The sequence below is a fragment of the Ailuropoda melanoleuca genome, chromosome 7, assembly GCF_002007445.2.
Source record: "Ailuropoda melanoleuca isolate Jingjing chromosome 7, ASM200744v2, whole genome shotgun sequence".
NCBI classification, from domain to species: domain Eukaryota; kingdom Metazoa; phylum Chordata; class Mammalia; order Carnivora; family Ursidae; genus Ailuropoda; species Ailuropoda melanoleuca.
This window is the reverse complement of record NC_048224.1, coordinates 61,828,998-61,850,518: the sequence shown is the minus strand read 5'-3', so window position 1 is coordinate 61,850,518 and position 21,521 is coordinate 61,828,998. Positions and strand designations below refer to the sequence as shown.

Below are 21,521 nucleotides of genomic sequence, written 5' to 3'. Positions count from 1 at the left end.
TGGTTCAACATTTGCAAATGAATCAATGCGATATGCCACATTAATAAAAGAAAGGATAAGAACCATATGATCCTCTCAATAGATGCAGAAAAAGCATTTGACAAAATAGAGCATCTTTTCTTGACAAAAATTCTCAAGAAAGTGGGGATAGATGGAAAATACCTCAACATCATGAAGGCCACACATGAAAGACTCACAGTTAATATCATCCTCAACTGGGAAAAACTGAGAGCTTTTCCCCTGAGGTCAGGAACATGACAGGGATGTTCACTCTCAGTACTGCTGTTCAACATAATACTGGAAGTCCTAGCCTCAGTAATCAGACAAGAAAAAGAAATAAAATAAAACCCAATCAGCAAGGAAGAAGTTAAAACTTTCACTCTTCACATACAACATGATACTCTGTAGAAAATCTGAAAGACTCCACCAAAAAAATCGCTAGAACTGATATAGGAATTCAGCAAAGTCACAAAATATAAAATAATGCACAGAAGTCTGTAGGATTTCTATACACCAACAATGAAGCAGCAGAAAATCAAGGAATCGATCCCATTTACAATTGCACCAAAAACCATAAAATACCTAGGAATAAACCTAACCAAATAGGTGAAAGATCTGTACTCTGAAAACTACAGAACACTCATGAAAGAAGTTGAAGAAGACACAAAGAAATGGAAAAACATTCCACGCTTATGGATTAGAAGAACAAGTGTTGTTAAAATGTCTCTACTACCCAAAGCAACTACACATTCAATGCAATCCCTATCAAAACAACACCAACATTTTTCACAGAGCTGGAACAAACAATTCTAAAATTTATGGAGCCAGAAAAGACCCTGAATAGCCGAAATAATGTTGAAAAAGAAAACTCAAAGCTGGAGTTCAAGCTGTACTATTAAAGCTGTAATCAGGACCACCTGGGTGGCTCAGTTGGTTAAGCATCTGCCTTCAGCTCAGGTCATGATCCCAGGGATCCTGGATCAAGTCCTCCATAGGGCTCCCTGCTCAGCAGGGAGTCTGCTTCTCTCTCTCCCCTGCCCCTCCCCACTGCTCATGCTAATAAATAAATAAAATCTTAAAAAAAAAAATAAAACTGTCATCAGGACAGTATGGGACTGGCACAAAAACTGACTCACAGATCAGTGGAACAGAGTAGAGAACCCAGAAATGGACCCTCAACTGTTAAAAAGACAATCTCTTCAACAAATGGTATTGGGAAAACTGGACAGCCACATGCAGAAGAACGAAACTGGACAACTTTCTTACACCACACAAAAAATAAATTCAAAATGGATGAAAAAGCTAAATGTGAGACAGGAATCCATCAAAATCCTACAGGACAGGCAACACAGGCAGCAATGTCTCTGACATTGGCTATAGGAACTTCTTACTAGACATGTCTCAGAGGAAAAGGAAACAAAAGCAAAAATGAACTATTTGGACTTCATCAAGATAAAATGCTCTGCTCAATAAAAGAAACAATCAACAAAACTAAAAGGCAACCCACAGAATGGGAGAAGATATTTGCAAATGATATATCAGATAAAGGGCTAGTATCCAAAATCTATAAAGAACTTATCAAACTCAACAACCAAAGAACAAATAATCCAGTCAAGAAATGGGCAGAAGACATGAACAGACATTTCTCCAAAGAAGACATACAATGGCTGTCTGTCAACATCACTCATCATCAGGGAAATACAGATGAAAACCACAGTGAGATAGCACCTCACACCTCACACCTGTCAGAATGGTTAAAATGAACAACTCAGAAAACAAGAGATGTTGGCAAGGATGTGGGGAAAGGGGAACCCTCTTACACTGTTGGTGGGAAAGCAAACTGGTACAGCCACTGTGGAAAACAGTATGGAGGATCCTCAAAAATTTAAAAATAGAACTACTCTACAACCCAGCAACTGCACTACTAGGTATTTATCCAAAGGATGTAAAAATAGTGATTTGAAAGGGCACATGCACCCCAATTACTTATAGCAGCACTATCCACAATAGCCAAAATATGGATAAAGAAGATGTGGTACACACACACACACACACACACACACACACACGATGGAATATTAGTCATCAAAAAGAATGAAATCTTGCCATTTGCAACAATGTGGATGGAACTGAGCATATTATGCTAAGTGGAATCAGTCAGAGACAGACAAATACCATATGATTTCACTCATATGTGGAATTTAAGAAACAAAACAGATGAACATAGGAGAAGGGAAGGAAAAATAAAATAAGATCAAAACAGAGAGGGAGGCAAATCATAAGAGACTCTTAAATATAGGAAATAAACTGTGGGTTGCCGGCAGGGAGGTACACAGGGGTATGGAGTAACTGGGTGATGGGCATTAAGGAGGAGACGGGGGTTTTTTTTGATGCAATGAGCACTGGATTTATATGCACCTGATGAATCACTAAATTCTATCCCTGAAACTAATACTACACTACCTGCGAACTAATTTGAGTTTTAAAAAAGTCTTAAGAGAAAAAAAGCACTAATAAGAGCCTAGAATTCAATCTCCTTCCTTCCTGCTGAGTTTATTTGGCAGAATCCTAGTATGCTCATCAACATTTTTTACAAATGATTGATCTAGACAACAGAACTATTTCTGAGATGATGATATAAACATTTTTTTTAAAAAAAGATTGTTCTACCATATTAATTAAGTACACACAATAAAAAGCAATGGAAACTGGATAACAGACCTACTGTGTACTAGTCACTGACAATTATACAGGTCAATGAGTGCCTACCATATGGACAGAACGGTGTAAGACACAGAGTAAGACCCAGATCCCCTATTTGCTCTGAAGAGGATTTATATGTAATAAATAACTTATTCTGATGCTTATTGAGATGTTTTCACCTATATCCGGCACCTGCTATTTCTACTCTTTTTTAGTACTAGGTATAATAAAAAAGGGGAAAAACATACATAGGTCTACAAACCCTGACTCAGACCCACTGTATCCAGATATGTTTTAGAATTCTTAATTTTTTGGATTTTACAGAGAAAATACAGGGCATGTATATACTTACATAATATTCCAAGAGTGGTCTAAGGAAGTACCCTATATTTGTTTAGAAACATTAACAATCCTTTTAGTGAATTACATAGTTAATAGTCTATGGATAATCAAACAGAAAGTATAATAAATAGTTAACTTGACAACTCTTCAGGTCAGGTATTACTATCAAATTAGTTTTTGTGAAAACCTAACGGGTAAAATCTCTAGTTTTCAGGGCTTTTGGGATTTGGAATGGTGGATGTGTTATCGCCATCTAAATATGAGGCTCAAGGTACATATAAATCTACTGAAGAATAAAAAAAAGTAAATCTATTATGTATTTTTTAGGTTGTTACTGTAAAATATGTGATAGTCCTCGAACATATAGTAATTTATAGCCATGTGTTATTTCCCCACTACCACTTACATAATCTTGGCAAATTTCTATTCTAAGAAAATACAAGTAAAATACAAATTAAGACAATTCTAATTTTCTGAGTAATTTTTTTCAGTTTCTACCACCTGTTAGCAGCATAACATTAAATTCTGGGCCTATAAACAATACATAAAAAGATCTCCTTCTATCATTTACCACAGCTAAAAATACACAGAATGTCAAGCAAGATCCTGGGCTCAACCCCAAACAATTTGTTCAGAATTACAAGCTGATCTTTATGTTTATTATGGAAAATAGACTCACTCATGATTTGCAGACATGTGGTTTAAGTTTATCTAAAAACCCAAAGAATGATCTCCTTTTATAAGATGATTCCAAAGAACTAATGAGTAAATGCCCTATTTAACAACTTAGAAACATGAGAAGTGTACAATTGAAAAGAGATCCACTACTTGCAAAGGAACCCATTTTTCCATTTACACGTGTATCAGCATGGAAATATATATACACATATAGATCATACCTCAGAATGTTAATTCATTTATCTGCAATTGTAAAGAGGAAATGAAGCCATCCTGATTTATCATATATATGGTAACAAATACACAGCTTTGTTAGGTCTGTTACAAAAGATGCATTAGTTTCAAGTCACCTGACCCTAACTCCATTTTTCACATAAATTCTCTTTGGTTATGGTACAATATTTTTGGAGAACTTGAGGATTTTTAGGAACATACCTTATTATAACAGAAAGACCTATATACAAAGTAGCTAAGAAAATCCTTTATAATATCCAGTACTTTCAACAGAGCAAATTCTTTTTGTCTTGGCAAGCCAAGAAATCATGTTCCATAAAGCTGCCCTTAATATTCTTGAAACATTAACAATTTTCTTTTCTAAAATACTACAACTTTTCTTTCTTTCTTTTTTTTTAAGATTTTATTTATTTATTTATTTGAGACAGAGCAAGAGAGAGAGAGCACAAGTAGGGGGAACAGTAGGCAGAGGGAGAAGCAGGCTCTCCCCTGAGCAGGGCCCTGGGATCATGACCTGAGTCGAAGGCAGACACCTAACCAACTGAGCCACTCAGGAGCCCCTACAACAACCTTATTAACATTATATTCTAATGTAGCCATCAAATTACTAACCTCCTGTATTCCAAGGCAAAGATAATAGATGCTGTCAGGTGCATAACTCTCTCCATTTGGCCGTCGGATCTCATTGACAAAATGGGCTAACCCATAGTTAAGCTCAGCTGTGGTGTGAGAGAGCAGATCCTCTTTTAACTTTACTGATTTAGCTAAAAAGAAAGAAAAAATTAGTAATTGTTATTATTTACTCTTAAGATTAAGAAACTTTAAGAAACTTTCTGAAATTTATTCCATATAAGAATTTTAAAGTAAAATGAAAGCTATATTTAAATGTACTTAAAATACTGTAAGCTACATTTATGTTTTTTTAAAGGTAATTAATAACAAAAATATTGATTTGAAATGCGATGGAGAAGAAACAAAATCAGAACAACTTACGAGATTTTAGCTCATCTAATACCAGAAGATCTTCATCAAGTTGCCTAGTTTTGACCCAGTGTTTCCATGCGTTTACACCATACGTATATTTGAAAGGAAAGGTGCATTCTGAATTGTCAGAACTATCATCATGAGACTGGTATCCTGATACAGCTTTTCTCTTGGCTCCCTATTAGTAAAACACCACTGTAAAATCTTTTTTTTTAAAAAACCTGTATTATTTCATGACTTTGTGTAAGCCATCTCTCAAAGAATGCAAATCAAAAGAGAAATATATTTATATGCTTAGAATTGATTGGTATTGCAGAATCTGAGAACAGTTACTTGAAATATATCTCCAGGAATGCCATATTTCTACATAAACCACTTTGTATAACAAAATAATGTTAACTTCGGCTGTAAGAGTCACTAATAAGAAAGAAATTAGATATAAGACATAATTAATAAATAATCTGAAAAGGAATCTAAATATTAATGTAAGAGAGAAACTGAACTTTCCAGTAATTGCAGCTTATGGGGAATGACCACTCAGTTCCTTTTACTGTCATGATAGCATTATTTGCTGTATAAAAGTTTTAAATTTTAATGTAGTACACCTAATTCACCTGTTTTTCCTGCTACTTCTTGTACTTTTGGTGTCATATTGAAGAACTATACCTAATCCAAGGTAATAAAGATTTAGGCCTATGTTTCATAATTTTAGATCTATTACCCATTTTTTTAGTTAATTTTTGTATGGTGTCAAACAGGAGTCCAACTTCATCCTACTGCAGGTACTCACTCCTTTTTCAGTTTTTTTCTTTCTTTCTTTGTGGGGAAATTTGTGAAAGTCATCCTTTTATTTTTTCTTTTGATCTTGTTTCATGTTGCAAATCAGAAATACATAAAGTTGTTGATAAAGTATTTTTAAAAATCACACCTGTTAATACATGTAGATTTGATCTACCTGAACAATTAAACTGTTCAGCATGTCTTTGCATGAGCTGACATGCTGAAAAAAGACCAGATATTATAAACTGTGTATCTCAACCTCACAGATTAGTCTCATCAAAAATAATAGTGGAAAAACAGATCCCTAGAAAATAGTCTTCCATTCTTGTCAAAGAACTGAGTTTACTTTTTTAGCAACAACGTCAACCTTTTGTCAGGATAAAATTAAAAAGCAAAGTTAAATGGCAATAATATTCACTCTTCTATTAAGTCACAAGTAATTCTGAGACATTTTTATTACTTTGAAATGAAGTAATAAAGACTTTAACTCTTAAAGCCTTTCTAAATCTAGGGGGAAAAGGTCTTCCCATAGTCTCAGGCCCAAGTGGATCACTATATCCTTGCTCCATTCATAAAGGGACACCGCTACACAGAGATAGTAGTTGAATGCAAAAATACTATTAATGTATACCTTTTTTTTAGATCGAGGTCTAGGCTGTTCCTCATATTCTTCTCCAAAAACAGGTGGTAATAAAAATTCATTTTCCATATCAAGCTCCTCAGCAGCTGGCAATCAAATCAGAAGAATTTTTATTTCTAAATATAATAGCACGGGTTTATATTACATAAACACAGCCAACAAAGAACTAATCATAGAATATAAACAAGCACCTATATATGGGGATAACCTATGCTGTAGGGGAGGGTGAAAAGAAAATGGTCTATGAGTTCTGATAAATCCTATTCAGACTCTTAAAACACATGTAAAATGAATAGCAACATGAAATTTTCATGGAAATGTATAGAAAAACTATTGCAACCTGAAATTCAATTCTAAGATCTAAATGGTCTCAGTACAACTCTGTTTCAACATATCAAATCTTTCTCAAAATAAAATGCTTTACATTCTACTGGGCATGCCTATTAACCATCAATAGATTAATAAAATAATGAAAAATAGAACACATTTCTTTTACAAAAGACCTGAAAATAATTTTTTCCTTTTGAAGGTGAACTTAATTTTTAAAAAGGTCTTATGAAAAATACTGTCAACATTTTATTTAATTTTTTTAAAAAGAAACAATCACTTCTTTATCCTTTTCCTTATCTACAAAGTTTTCTATAATGAATTACTTTGAGGAAGTGTCTTTTTAGGCGCTAGGAAATGCTCTTTAAGTCGCTTCGATTCAATCCTACGCCTCATTTCCAAAATTAACTGTTGAGTTTTGTTTGGGTTAAAAAAAATAAAAAAGATAAACAGTAAAGGCAAGAACACGAACATTAAATAATTAATGATAACTAAATTCCATAACTGTAGTTCACACTTAAAGAATAAAATAGCATTTTGAGTACCTCTGGGGAAATCTATTTCAATATCCAAATCTGGTTCATATGGTACATCAGGCATATTGGACTGTGTCTCTGGGTCAGAGTTCTTCAAGAGATCTGAACCAATTATGTCTGTTTCAATTATTACACCTGTAATCAATTTATCATATCATTAGAAATCAAAATAGAAGACCTTAACAGTACCTATATTTAATCTGGCAAAGGAAGTCATTTAATGGTAAATATAAAACAAGAATAAATACTTACATCACAAAAAGAAAAGGTATATAGCTATCTTGAAATATAAACTATCATAAATTTTATAATTGTTACATAATCATGAGTACACAGAAACTTTTAATTCTTTAAGTTTCTGACTGCCCCTTTTCAAAGTTAATAGGCATGCTTTGATAGTAAACCAACTCTGGTATGCAGAGTATTTCTAAAAGCAATCTCTTGTCAAAAATAAACTACGGAGGGTGGGTAACTGCAATTTTCAATACTCTTTTTTGAATTGTAACCTAGGTTTTCTATATCATTCAATTACAACTGCTTTCTAATGTTTTGATCAGTTGCTTTCATTTTTGTATTGCAACCCACAGTAAGATATGCATTTTATCCATTTCAAGGTGGTGATAGACGGAAAGACAAACATAGACACACACAGGAAACAAAGATTTCACAAAACAATATCCTTTTGATGAGTTTCACACTAACATTTTCCAATTTCACTTCATTAAAAAACAAACAAAACCACTGGTTGCAACCCACAAAGTTAATTTGTAACCTCTACAAACACTGTCACATTCTGAAATACATAGAATTTATAGTGTTTCTACTGTACTCTAGGGTAATGGGAATTAGGCAGCTCATGGTTGAAACAGGACTCTGGGTGTTCTGGAGTAAGGGTAGGAATAAATACTCCAAGAGAATCATCTACAACATACTTATGTATGCCATTTGGCAAACACTGCCCTAACAGAAGTTAGGATAAACCCTGGTTTAGACAATGCAAATTACTTTATTAAGTAGAGCCAACAAAACAAAATTGGGGATAACCATTACAAAATAAGAGTTTGGGTTATTATTAAAGTCAAGTTATTTTTGTGTCTGAGCTAGTACATTAAAACAGGAATAATTCTGAGTTGATTTTACAAGTCAAATCCTGTTATAATTAAAACAGGGACTGTACAAATTGTACAAATTCCTGCTTAAAACTGGGCATGGCGTAAGAGACCATGTGGCTAGATAGAGTATGGATCTCTTAATACAAAAATACATTTTTGTTGCAGTGCTTCCCCCAATCCCATAGCAAGTTGAAACATAATGATATGTCCTGCAATATACTATAATAATTACAACACTTATTGAAAACCAATGATACACTTATTCACAACTTGAAATAAAGTGTAACTCACTGTTGATGTTGGCAGCTTCTGTTTTCCCCTCATCTTCAGTCATCATATCTGTCATTGTAAGCAGCTCTGTATCAAGAGGATCTGAAGAAACTTTGCTTTTTAATTCCTCAACTGCTGCAGGGATCTTCTCACTGCTATCCAATGAGGCAGGCAGAAAAACAGGAACCGGCACCTAATTAACCAAAGTATTTATTGTTAGGTTTACTCAATATTAGAAGATAATTTTCCGGGGGTGCCTGACTGGTACAGTCAGTGGAGTGTGAGACTCTTGATGTTCGGACTAAAAACTAGAGCACCACATTGGTGTCGCGATCCCTGAAAAATAAAATCTTNGAAAAAAAAAAATTTAAAAAAAAAAAAAAAAAAAAAGGAGGGGGGTGCCTGGGTGGCAGTCATTTAAGTGTCTGCCTTTGGCTAAGGTCATGATCCCATAATCCTGGAATCAAGCCCCACCTCCGGCTCTCTGCTCAGCGGGGAGCCTGCTTCTCCCTCTCCTTCTGCCCTTCTCCCTTCCCTCCTGCTCTTCCTCGTGCTCTCTTAAATAAATAAATAAATAAATAAATAAATAAATAAATAAATGTGATTTTCCAAACTAAAATTTATTCTAGCACACGATCTTCTTTATAATACCACACTGGATAAAAGCTTTGGAAAAAACACATACCAAAACCAAGATGTCAATTGTAACAAAGAAAGCCCAGAATATAAGCAGCTACTTTTTGAAATAAAAATTAAAGAAAAAAAATTTTTGAGATACACCCCAGGGGACTATGATCGCCAAGCCCTGGCATAGTGTCTTTACTGCAAGTGATTTAGGACAAAATAATGTAATGATAATTCATACGAAATTCTATTCCGTGTTCCAGTTTTAAATCTTAAAACCTCACAAGTATTTTTCTCTAAAATGAACTCAAATACAAAACACCATATATATGCATAACTCAGACACAGACATTTGCTAACCTTCACCTTTAAGGATGAACATATACTTGGTTAAACACAAAGCAAACATTCAACAAGATTCAACCAAACCTAAGTTAACTGGTGAAGGCAAAGACTCAACCCTCTTCTACTAGCTTCACTAAGGTAGGAATTACAACACTGTTCTCCCACCCAATGCCTGATAAACCTCAAAATGAAAAAAACCTTAAAATCCAACTTACAGGAACAGGAACTGTAGTAGGAACAGGAATATTCTGACTGTACATGTGCATAGGTACTGGGATATACACAGGCACAGGGATAGGCACTGGAACATATTCTGTCTTCCAATTATCATCTAAAAGTACAAAATGTGTTTAAGGAGTAATGTTAAGTAACACTTATACACAGTTACCCAATGTTAAAATAATTTGGTAACAAAGAAAAATTTAAGTGCCTCGTTTAAATCCCTTTTATAAGAAATTCCTGGTTTTCAAAAATTAGGTAAGGTAAAAACAAAACCAAACACAGTAACTGTTTTAATAAAGAAGGCAAAAACAGAATTTAGGCCTTTTTTTTTTTAATACAAAGAAAACATCCCTTAAAAACGTTATATAGTTCCAGATATCCTATAGGATTTCCTTCACAACCCCTGCAAAAAGATTTATGTAATCAAACAATTAGAATATATTTAAATCTCATAAAAATATGTAATCAAATGATGTCATCTCATTCTGACAAGGAAACAGAATTGTTAACATTACAAGTCACATTTACAAAGGTGATTTTCTCAGAGAGATTACCGTAACTTAGTGAATCTTAGCCCCAAGGAAATTTTTGATACAGCATTTTTCACTTGTGACATAATTTATATTATGAGCCTTTGACAGAGATTGATTTTCATTATTTTAAATAATATGCTGTATTCTCAAGGTAAACTTAGATAAGCAAAATCAACAGAAAATGACAAAGTAGCCAAACAAATACATTCCATAGCCTATTATTTGAGAAAAGCATGAATTTCAGTAAGTGAGGTATTAAGTACAGGGAAGTATATAAATCAAAATTTTCCTGTTACCTGTCTGACAAGATTTGGTCTGCATGTGAGGTTTACAATAAGTAGCTTTTGTCATTGTTAAAGGTTTGCAAAGAACAGCTTTGTTCTTCATCTCTTTGTTAGGTGTTGGAGAAGGGGGTGGTGCTGAACCCTACAATGGAAGAAAAGAGAAACATTTTATTTTTCCTCTAATTTTTTTACTTCCTGGTGTTAATGAATATCTGGTTTCTAGGTTATGTGGAGGGAACACAAAAAAATTTAAGAGTATAACCAAATTATGTTATTATTACTATGTTTATCATAGTCTTAATCTGAAAGGATCAATGTGAATCTGTCCTAACTACTAATAAAGCAGGAGAAATCATTCATTCTACAGAACTATGTAACCTTTAGTGGATACCACCAGCATACTTTTTAAAAAACATAAAAAGACAATTTCCACTTTTAGGTAAAAAACACAAGATTGTTAATATGAATTTTTAAAATAATTAGGTTCTTTTAATTAGTTTTTGTGGCCATCTGATACACACTAGTTCCCTCTACTGGATAAACAGCTTATACATTTTACTAAATTTTAAAAGATAAAAAAAATGATGAGAAAAATTACCATAAATATTACCAAACTTCAAACTGCCTGTTTTTTATATCCCAGCAACTGCAATTTCAGAAACCTGTCCTAGACAACAGTCTTTCAGATGTTTTCACCATGTTCACACTGTAGCATTATTTGCAAGTGAGGAAACCCCCCCCAAGCAATACACACACACATTCTCTCTCACTCTCTCTCGAAAATAAGCTAAAGATCTGTCCATAAGGGACTAAACACAGGTGCCCTCCATACCACCTACTGATATAGGAAAAAGGTACAGAAAACAGAACATTTGAGGTACTTAACTTCTAGACAGTCACCATGAACACTTAAGTAGAGAATACAGAACCATTACTCCAAGAGAAAATACAAGGTTAGGTTCCTACAAGGCTCTGGTCACAACATTTTCATCAGCAGATCAATACATAAGAGTGTTTCTGTTGATACACACTTGATTTCATATACATATTTCTTACGAATAATTTTACTGTTTCTTTATAACACATCATGATTACAGCATTTTTATGTACTGTAGTATACTAGGATTATTGACTCTTTCACTCAGATGTGTACACACCCGCACAGTACACAGATACAGTACACACATACTATATGGTACTCATACTCAGTCCTGTTAACACATATTGTATATTGTACATTAATGTAAATAGTCCTGGGGAAAAAAACAAAGAGTACACATTTAATGTTTTATGAAAACATTAACATTTTACTCTTAGTGGACATGCAGGATGTCCAATGGGGCAGTGCACTGTGTGGTTAAACCTCTAAACCTTTGGCGTGCCCATAAAAACCAAGGGAAAAGTTGATGGCAATTATTCTGCAGAAGAGGAAGAAGTTAGTGACTTGGTGATGGAAGAAGAGGGTGACATCTCACAGTTCTACCTCAAGAGTTTGGCTCTTGTAATTTGTTAACAATGCCAGCGCTTTTCCCTCCCAAACTGGCTTCAAAAAAAGAAGCCAGCCTTGTCTGATTGGCTTTTCATCTCAAATCTTTTAAGCATCTTTACATAAGCGGAAACCACAGTGGTGCTTAAACTGGAGGCTTTGTTCAAGCATAGGGTCATATTCTTCCATGTCACTGGCAATTCTTCCCAAGGCAGAATTCCATTCCAATATTTTGGTCATTCTTAGGAGTCCTGGGCTGACTTTCATCATTGAATCTGATGCCTTATTTTGCCATCTTGTCAAGGTCTTCTTTGGTGGGCTCTACTGACTTCTCTACCAAACTCTCTCCACATCTTCCTGCACGTCCCCAAAGCCTTCTTCGCTTACTAGGTACAACGTACATTTTTAACACTTTTTTTTTTAACTTTCTGTGACACCTTCAAGACTTTGAAATTTTTCACACAGTCTGGTCAAACATTTTCCCAATAATTATTCATGGTAACCTGCTTGATGCTGTCCTAAGCTGTGCCAACATAAACAATAATGTTGCATATGGTGACTAACTTCCAATAGCCTATCAGGGTGGTTTCCTTGTTGGTGTTGAGAGCCTCGAAAACTTTCTCATGAAGTAGGTCTTGAAAGCTTTAATTATGCCCTGATCGAGGGGTTGGATGAGAGAGACAGTGTTTGGGGGCATAAAACAAACTACACTGAGATAGGCATTTTTGAGTTCTTCACAACAATGGAAATTATCCAGTAATAAAACCTCAAAGGCAAGGTTTTCATTCTGAGACAATGTTCTACTTCTAGGATGAAGCAGCTGGAGAACCAATCCCAAAATATTTTAGATACCATTCATGCTCTGTTCCACCTCCAATGGACTGTCAAATAGTTTAGTTTTCCCCTGGATTTTTTATGGATTTTGGGCTCTATGCACCAAGACGGGGGTTGAAGTTAGCCTTGGCATTGGCACACAATTGGTTTCTAAATGATTTAAAGTCAGGGGCTTTGAAGACCACTGTATCATATACATTCAGTTGCCACTGACCTTGTGAAAGCAAGCCAGTCCATCAGTGTTGAACACCTGCTTGACTCTATATCCCTTTCTCCTGTGTTAACACTTAGCTGGTATTCTTCCACAGCATCCTGGTCCTGATCTGCAGAACCCACCTCGCATGTAAGTTTAACATTTTTCATACCCTTTTGCTTGAAATGTGTGAGTCAGCCAGGAGTAGGCAAGAAGGATTTAACATTTTCTTTTTTTTTTTTTTTAAAGATTTTATTTATTTATTTGACAGAGATAGAGACAGCCAGTGAGAGGGAATACAAGCAGGGGGAGTGGGAGAGGAAGAAGCAGGCTCATAGCAGAGGAGCCTGATGTGGGGGCTCGATCCCACAATGCCGGGATCACGCCCTGAGCTGAAGGCAGACGCTTAACCGCTGTGCCACCCAGGCGCCCCAGGATTTAACATTTTCTTGATCCTGCATAACATATTGTAAGCTGAAAACCTCACAACAATGCTGTTTCACTTTTTTTTTTAGTCCTAAGTCCATAAATCCGTAAGTATAATCACTCTTCCTTCTTTTCCACAGCTTCACCATGTACTATAGATTTTACTTGAGTACTGGGAGTTGCCTCATCTACAGACTGGTGAATTTCTCATTCATTTTTCTGAGTGTACCTATTGTTGATTCATGAACATTAAACTCCTTGCCAACTGAATGAGGCTTACCTAACACACATTATTTCCTCCATAAGGCACAGAGCAGCCTTCTTGTGCTTAGGAACACTAGACCGGGCTTTTTAATACTAGGCTTGGGGGATCTTTTATAAAGCAAAATCATCAACAAAAAAGACAAAATATGAAAAAGGTGGTATTATGAAAAGGAAACCTGCTTATAGGATGAGGTGAGACAAGAGGGGAAAGCCTTGCCTTGATTCACCTCAGCAGGAAGATGCACCTCAGGAGACTCACATTTATCACCACTCTGCATGTCTGCAAATTTCTTTGAAAGCGCCATGGGTATTGATTTAGGGGTCCAAATAAATTTTTAGAGAATAGGCAAATTTGCAAATATGAATGATGATCAATTGTACTTAAAGCACTTACTGTTTAATAAATGTATCTGTGCATATTTCAAAGTGTGGAAAAATACAAATTTTTTAAAAGACTGTTTAAGGTAGATATCGCATGAGTTATAAATAATGCATATGGCCAAGGGGCTGGTACTATTCTAGATTCACCAGGATTTCAAACCACATTACTAATCAGCTAAGAAAAAGAGATACGAACAAGGAGCTAGGGAACTTAATCCTAAAACTACTGCTGTGTAACATCAGGCAAGTGACTCAGTCTCTTATGTCTCAATTTCCTCAACTGTAAAATGGGAAGAATAATTTAACAAATAGGTGTTGAGTATCTATACCAAGACTAGGTAAGCTCGGTCCAAGCTGGAAAATCCCCTAGAATCCGATCCACATAAGAACAAGGGGTCCAAAATCATATATCGTAGATTACTCAATGTTTTACCTCCTGTCATTTAGAAACACATCATGTCAATTAAACTATGCCACCTGGTGAAGACCTACATTTGATAACGCTTCTTACTTTTCTGTTTGTCAACAAGCAAGATCTACGTCTATTTATAACGAATACTGAAGGAGGACCCAAAATAAAATTATAATGACAAAAGCTACCATCTGTTCAGTATTTGCTTCATGCCAGAGACTATGTGCTACAGACAATGTGTACCCCTAAAATTCATATGTTGAAATCTAATAACCAATGTGATAGTTATTTGAAGGTGTGGCCATTAGATGGGGATTATATCATGAGAGCAGAGGCCTCATGAATGGGATTAATGCCCTCATCAAAGAAATCCTAGAGATGCCTCACCCTTTTTCTACCACGTGAAGACACAGTGAAAAGATGGCTATTTATAAACCTGGAAGCAGGCCCTCATCAGACACTGTTATTTGCTAGCAACTTGATTTTAGATTTCCTAGCCTCCAGAACAGTGAGAAATAATTTGTTTGTAAGCCACCTCATCTGCGGTATTGCTATAGCAGCTCAAATGAACTAAGACATTACGTAAAGCACCAAATTTACATAACTCATGAGATGAGTTATTTAATTCTCCTAACACTAAAAGAAGTAGGCCTTTTAATCATTCCCACTTTACAGATGAGAAAACTAAGGCAGAAGTTACACAACCTGGGAGAGATGACAGAGCTAAAAGTTCTGAGGTCAGGATTCAAGTAAATTCACCCAACACCAAAGCCTATGTTCTTAACCACTATACGCACCGCCTTTATGAGGTCTGGAACATAGCAGCTACCACGTGTTTAATACTTACTACGTGATAACCCTGAAGTAGATACTATCTTCATCCCCATTTTACAAACAAGAAATTCAAACAAAGAACTTGTGTAAAGGGACTTGTCCAAAATTATACAGTTAAGCTCTCACCCTTTGAAGTTTATGGGTAGGGAATTAAAAGATCTCAAAAGTTTACAACAAAAAGATGGGAGGCGGCTTTTATAAGACAAAAGACAATAATTGCAGTGGCACACTGACTTATCCTTCCCTAGACCCTTCTATCTGTCATATAATGTGGTTCAAGTGCTATGAGAGCAAAAAAGTACTTGATATTATTTATGCTGGTAGAAGGTGGGCCTTAAAGCCTTGGTCAAAAGCTTACATATTTGAAACAAGGTTGAAAGTTGCCTTATGGCTACACAAAGTTAACAAAATACGGACTGACCATCTTTATATTCCTCACCATGGATAAAAGTGCCTGGTATTAAAATGAGATGATTCAGAATACTTTAATGTATTTCTGAATTATCTGATTTTAAATATATTTCCATAAGGGGGGGGATGACATATAGGGGAGGAAAGCAAAGAAGAAAGCACTCTTACTTTCCTAGGATTCTTAACTATTAACATCAAAAACAAAAACTGAACAGAATAATACAAAATCACCAATTTTTCATCTATGTCAGTGATCCTAAATTGTGGTTACATATTAAAATCACCTAAAGAACCTTCTAAAAACACAGAATTTCTGAGTTAGGGCCTAGGCATTGGAAAGTTCTGAAAATTCCCCAGGTGATTTAAATGTGTAGCCAGACCTAAGAACCACTGATTTACTCTTTCTTACCAGGACAAAAACTAGCTCAGAGACTTAATATAATGCCAATAAATGAATCCTATAGAGCTTCCCTTGGATAAGGATGCCAGAAATACCAGTATTCCAACACTGATGATATTGTTTACTCAGCGTACAAGAGGGCAGGCTCACTGTACTTCAAAGTATAGCAAAACATTGCTGCTTCTCTTTATTCATTACGCATAAATGGACCCTTTCAACCAACAAAAAGTCTTAAAATGCTAACATAAAAGCAGAATTTGGTGTATTACATCAAAGACTAAAGAAAAAATCCACAGGACACGTTATGGAAATATTTCTCATAAAAATATACAAGCCCTGGCCCCCAACATAGACTTTCAGATATCTATTTGAGAAACACAAACTCAAAGCCATTAAGAATCTGGACCAGCCTATCCTTTTACCTCATTTCCCATGATTCCACCACAGGTGCCCCTTAAGTTTGGCCCTTATGAATAGTTATGCATGCCCTTAGCACATTCCTCCCACTTTTTCATCACTGTCTATCTGTCAACCTTCTACTCAACTGTTCTGAAGCTTTCTCACAGCCACCAAGAACAGATACAATCATTCGGCCAATCATTTCAAACATAGTATAGCTTCTGCCTTAAAGATTATGGGTATTCTGAGGCACATGGGTGGGTCAGTTGGTTTATCGTCTGACTTCGGCTCAGGTCATGATCTCAGGGGATCTCCTGGGATCCAGCCCCATATGTCAGACTCCTCACATAGCCCTTTATCCGCCCCCCCACTCGTATTCATGCTCACTCAATCTCTCTCTCAAATGAATAAATAAAATCTTAAAAAAAAAAGAGAGAGAGATTATGGATACTTCAATTTAATGCCATTTATATGACTATCTTCCCCAATGTGGGTAGAGGCCATAATTAATTCACCTTTACATTCCTTAGCATATATGAAAGTATTTGTTTTAATACTAGATAATTCACCTAAATACTTCAACTGTCCCAACAGAGGAAAGTAAAAATCTTTTACTCTGATCAGATTAAATTGGACTATTTATTTATGCCCACGTTATAAAAATCAATATTTAGCATTTTACTTAAACAATACTTACTGTCATTTTGGCTCGGGATGTCTGACAACCCTGATCTAAAAACAAACAAATTGAAAATAAGACAAGTATCACGTTCTTCAGAATGTTCTAAATCTGTATTTCTCATATAAATGTTACTGATTTTTTAGAATAGTTACTGAAGAAAACCTTTTAAGCTATTTTAAGTAAAGAGTATTGAGAGCTGAAATACAAAGCTAAATAAGGAGAATTAACCCTTTTCCCATTTTGTCCTCTCAGAAAATATTCATTGCTTTGAGGTCAATACTATGTTCTTATGCTTAACTCTTATTAAATAAGTCACAAATTCTAAAGGGTTTTCATTGTCCCTCCCAACCTACTCCCAGTACATAGAATTTCCTAAAATTGGTTTTCATTTAAAATTGCCATTTTTTTTCAACTAACAAATTTTTAAAAGAATAAAATAAAAAATACATCTACAGAAATATCACACAGGGCACTTCCACCAAGACAAACCGTGGAAGTTGCTCTTAAACTATGCCCAAAATCAACTTTGTTATCATTAGTTTGAATTCAGATCTAAGAAACTAAATACAGGTTTTTCAAGTTACTACCTAAATTATTACATACCATAATGTAAATTTTCAGGTCCTTTCTGAGTTGTCATATTGGGCTCGTTTTGCTGACAGTAGAAACGTAGTAAGCAGTGTTGATCACAGAAATGTTTCATTTCTCCACGCCACTGGACTCTCTCTTTAAGCGTTCCTTGAGATTTACAACAGTCACACCTTGCAGCCTTAATAAAAAAAGAAAGGCATCAGACATTTCAAATTAAAAAATTTAAAAAGTCAAACATATACTTTAAAAGATTTCTAAAAGTTTAGCAGTGATTATTGCCAAATGTGATAAAGCAATTTCTGATAAAAAATAATATAAATCATAAACATACAGTAAAAATCCACAATAAAAGTGAAAAAAAGTAGCGATTTATCTAATTGTCAAAATCCCTTTCTATACTTACCAGCAGTTAAAGACCCACATTACAAAGATAGGATAACCAAAAAAACTGAACATTGGTAGACCAAAGTGGTACAGTATATTTTAATATTTTAAAATAATTTTGTGGATCCTAGTGATATACGGATAGAAGTTTCCTACAATCAGATTACACTGAAAATCTCTGATTAATAAACAGATTTCCTGTGTTCAACTGATAGCTCAAGATAAATCAATCTAAAGAAGTTGTATAAGACCAGAAAAATTCTGAAACAAGCTCTTAGGAGAAAATCATAGATGTTAAGTTGAAGTATTTTCAACAGTTTAATAAATTTAAAGAGCTTCATTAAATATGCTGATTTAACTATTAACAAGAACTTTAAGTTCGTGTTTGAAAACACTCAAATCTTTAATTTTAAAAAGTTGTTATTTTAAGACAACAATCAGCCCCAACTAGTAAAATTCATACATAAAACATTAAACCTTATGATGGTGAATCCATAATCCAGGAACAGATTTTCATTTTTAGTGAACCCATTTCCCCTAGATTTTGGCCATTTTCACTATTTCTTAACAACTTAATCAATGAGTGAACCAAAAGATATGAATGATTAATTCCAAATACAGTTCTTTTCATAATTGTTTGATCCAGTTAGAGTAGAAATAAATTACTATATGTTTTAAATTACCCTTTGGTTTAACTAACAACTTAGAAGTTTTGATAAAGCAATACATATTAAGTTCATAATAATCATGTAGCTTTTCCTCATTACCTAAATAGTCTACAGTTCTACACTGTGGGTTTTGAAATCTCTCACTTTATTTCTCAATAGGAGTTCTATGAATAATTACTATGTCAAAATTCCTAGTCAGGAATATTAACAAATGATTGTGTTGATAAACAGGTCTTATATAACAAACATACCCCAAGGTTAGAACACAGGCTCTTTTTTTTCTCCAGGTCAGGTATTTCTCCTGCTGAATAAATGTTAAATGAATGAAGATTTGTAGTATGAATTATGACTATTAAGTGATGCCAATATCACATCTCTTGTCCAAAAACTGTGAGCTCAAATTTTATATTGCCGGTAATACTTTGTGGTAAGTTCAGTAACATTAGCACTTATTATCAACTAAGTCATATTTTACTCAATAATGAAAAAGGTCCCTGGTCACCACCCAAAAACGGTTTTTTAAAATAACCCTGAAGTATTTAAAGTTTCAATGTTTGGCTCCCTTTTTATACTTGATACTTAAAGACAAAGCACAAAGGAAGAAATCAAAAGCTTAATATTTTGATTATTGAGTCTAAACAGTTCAAGAACATAGCAGAAGTGAAGCTGTAGCCCAACTACCTCTCATTCACTGAGAACCTGAAAAACAAAAGCCCAGCATGTCATATCTACTCTCTTATAATCCTCACCACAGTACTGGAAACGAAGTAACTTGTCTAACGCCAAACATTAAAAATGCAAAGACGGGATTCCAAGCAGACAATCCAAATCAAAAACTGGGCTTTATTTAGTATATAAAGACAATTGAAAGACAAAATGAGTTAATATAAATAACTAGAGAATAAAAATCCTAATAGAAGTAAAATGCTGCAAGAAGGTTCTCAATGTAACATCTAAATCCCAAATCAATTTGTATAAAATGTATTCAAATCACTACATATACTATGCTAATTCTTAAAATACTTCCATTTACACAATTTAGAAGGTCAAAGACAGGAAGCCAAGCACATTCTACTCAAAGAATCTGAATAATGAAATCATTATTTTATAATTACAGATATTCGCATTTTGTAGCAACAATATCTGAAGCTTTCTTCCAGAAGGTTCAAAACAAATTTAGATGATTTCTCTGTACCCAAGGAGGAGAAAAATTAATGCCAATTAGCAAATGGAAATAAAATACGCATATATTTTTTCAGACTGGGAGGGAAGTAACAGTATTTAATACTAATTCCAAGTTCAACGCCATAATCAAAGCTTTAGAAGTTGTAAACTTCTTTTCCATTTGGTTTCTTTTATAGCCACTCATGCAAATTCTGGGTAAAGTGTTTGGGATTGAGCTTAAAATACAATGGCTAATTGGAAAACATCGTTAGAAATGACCATGATTTCTTACCAAAACCACTTCCTTCCAAACACAGGAGAGAACTCTTAGAAAAGTTTAACATTTCTACAGCCTAACAACCAAAGTACAGGGCCTGTGGGTGGCTCAGTCAGTTGAGCATCTGACTCTTGGTTTCAGCTCAGGTGGTGATCTCATGGGTCATGGTATTCCCAGATGGATTCTGTGGTTGGAGTGGAGTCTGCTGGAGATTCTCTCCTTCTGCCTCTACCCCCCAACCCGTAGTGTGCACGTGCACATGCTCTCTCTCTCTCTCTCTCATAAATAAATCTTAAAACAAAAGGAAGAAGAAGTATGACTTAAGTTGCTGGTTTAAAAAATACCACTTCATCATCTACTTAGCGGTCTTCCTGTCACTATGGAAAATCAGGGATTGTCTGTTATTGGGGGGAGGGGTGGAGTGGATAACAGTCACCAGTTCAAAAAAACCTAAATAATATGAAGGTACTAAATACTTAATTAAAAAATCTTAATCCAACTTCTCAGCTAATACAGGAATCTCTCCTTCAATAATTGATAACAGGTCATTCAGTGTATACTGATGCAGTCCCTTGTTAGCTGGCAGTTTCAAATTCTCACTTTTGATTGACATATATACATCTTTGCAACTTGCCCATCCACTTGTTTCCCATTTCACCAATCAGACCTAATTTTGAGGAGGGGAATTCATGAATATGAATGAAATAGGGGGTTTTACAGTCATCTTAAAAAATACTTATTTATGACTTCCTACTAAATACAGTTATATTCACTTAAAAGAGGGGGGGAAGAATGCAGTGATAAGAGCAGGTGATTGTAGGCAAAGCATTCAAGTGATAGGAATTCTTCAGTTACCCAAAAAGCACATTTAAAGCAAGAATACTAGATATTCCCTTTCTAAAATTATTTCAAAAACAAAATAATTTTTTAAAATCAGTATTTCTAGCAATTTTTTACAAAAAAAAGAGAAAATGTAAAAACCCAAAATTTTTTATTCAGCTATCCTTTTATGACTAAGAATTACTAAAACGTAAGTATTAATTTGATTAAACCCCATAAATCATCCTTTTATACTATTACAGGGCATTTACATTAAAGAAT

General features: G+C 34.6%; 1 protein-coding gene across 4 annotated transcripts in view; it reads right to left on the bottom strand.

Annotated features, from left to right (window-relative positions):
- Positions 1–21,521, bottom strand: part of ZMYM2 (zinc finger MYM-type containing 2) — a 104,194-nt gene that overhangs the window by 15,619 nt on the left and 67,054 nt on the right. For all 4 annotated transcript variants that reach the window (XM_034664947.1, XM_034664949.1, XM_034664948.1 and 1 more), the window contains 9 exons: positions 17,940–18,105; positions 17,352–17,386; positions 10,627–10,756; positions 9,791–9,906; positions 8,628–8,799; positions 7,234–7,359; positions 6,353–6,447; positions 4,951–5,119; positions 4,570–4,721 (listed from right to left, as the gene is read on the bottom strand). In XM_034664947.1, the coding sequence (XP_034520838.1) occupies positions 4,570–4,721; positions 4,951–5,119; positions 6,353–6,447; positions 7,234–7,359; positions 8,628–8,799; positions 9,791–9,906; positions 10,627–10,756; positions 17,352–17,386; positions 17,940–18,105 (1,161 nt within the window). The remainder of the gene's footprint in view (positions 1–4,569; positions 4,722–4,950; positions 5,120–6,352; positions 6,448–7,233; positions 7,360–8,627; positions 8,800–9,790; positions 9,907–10,626; positions 10,757–17,351; positions 17,387–17,939; positions 18,106–21,521) is intronic.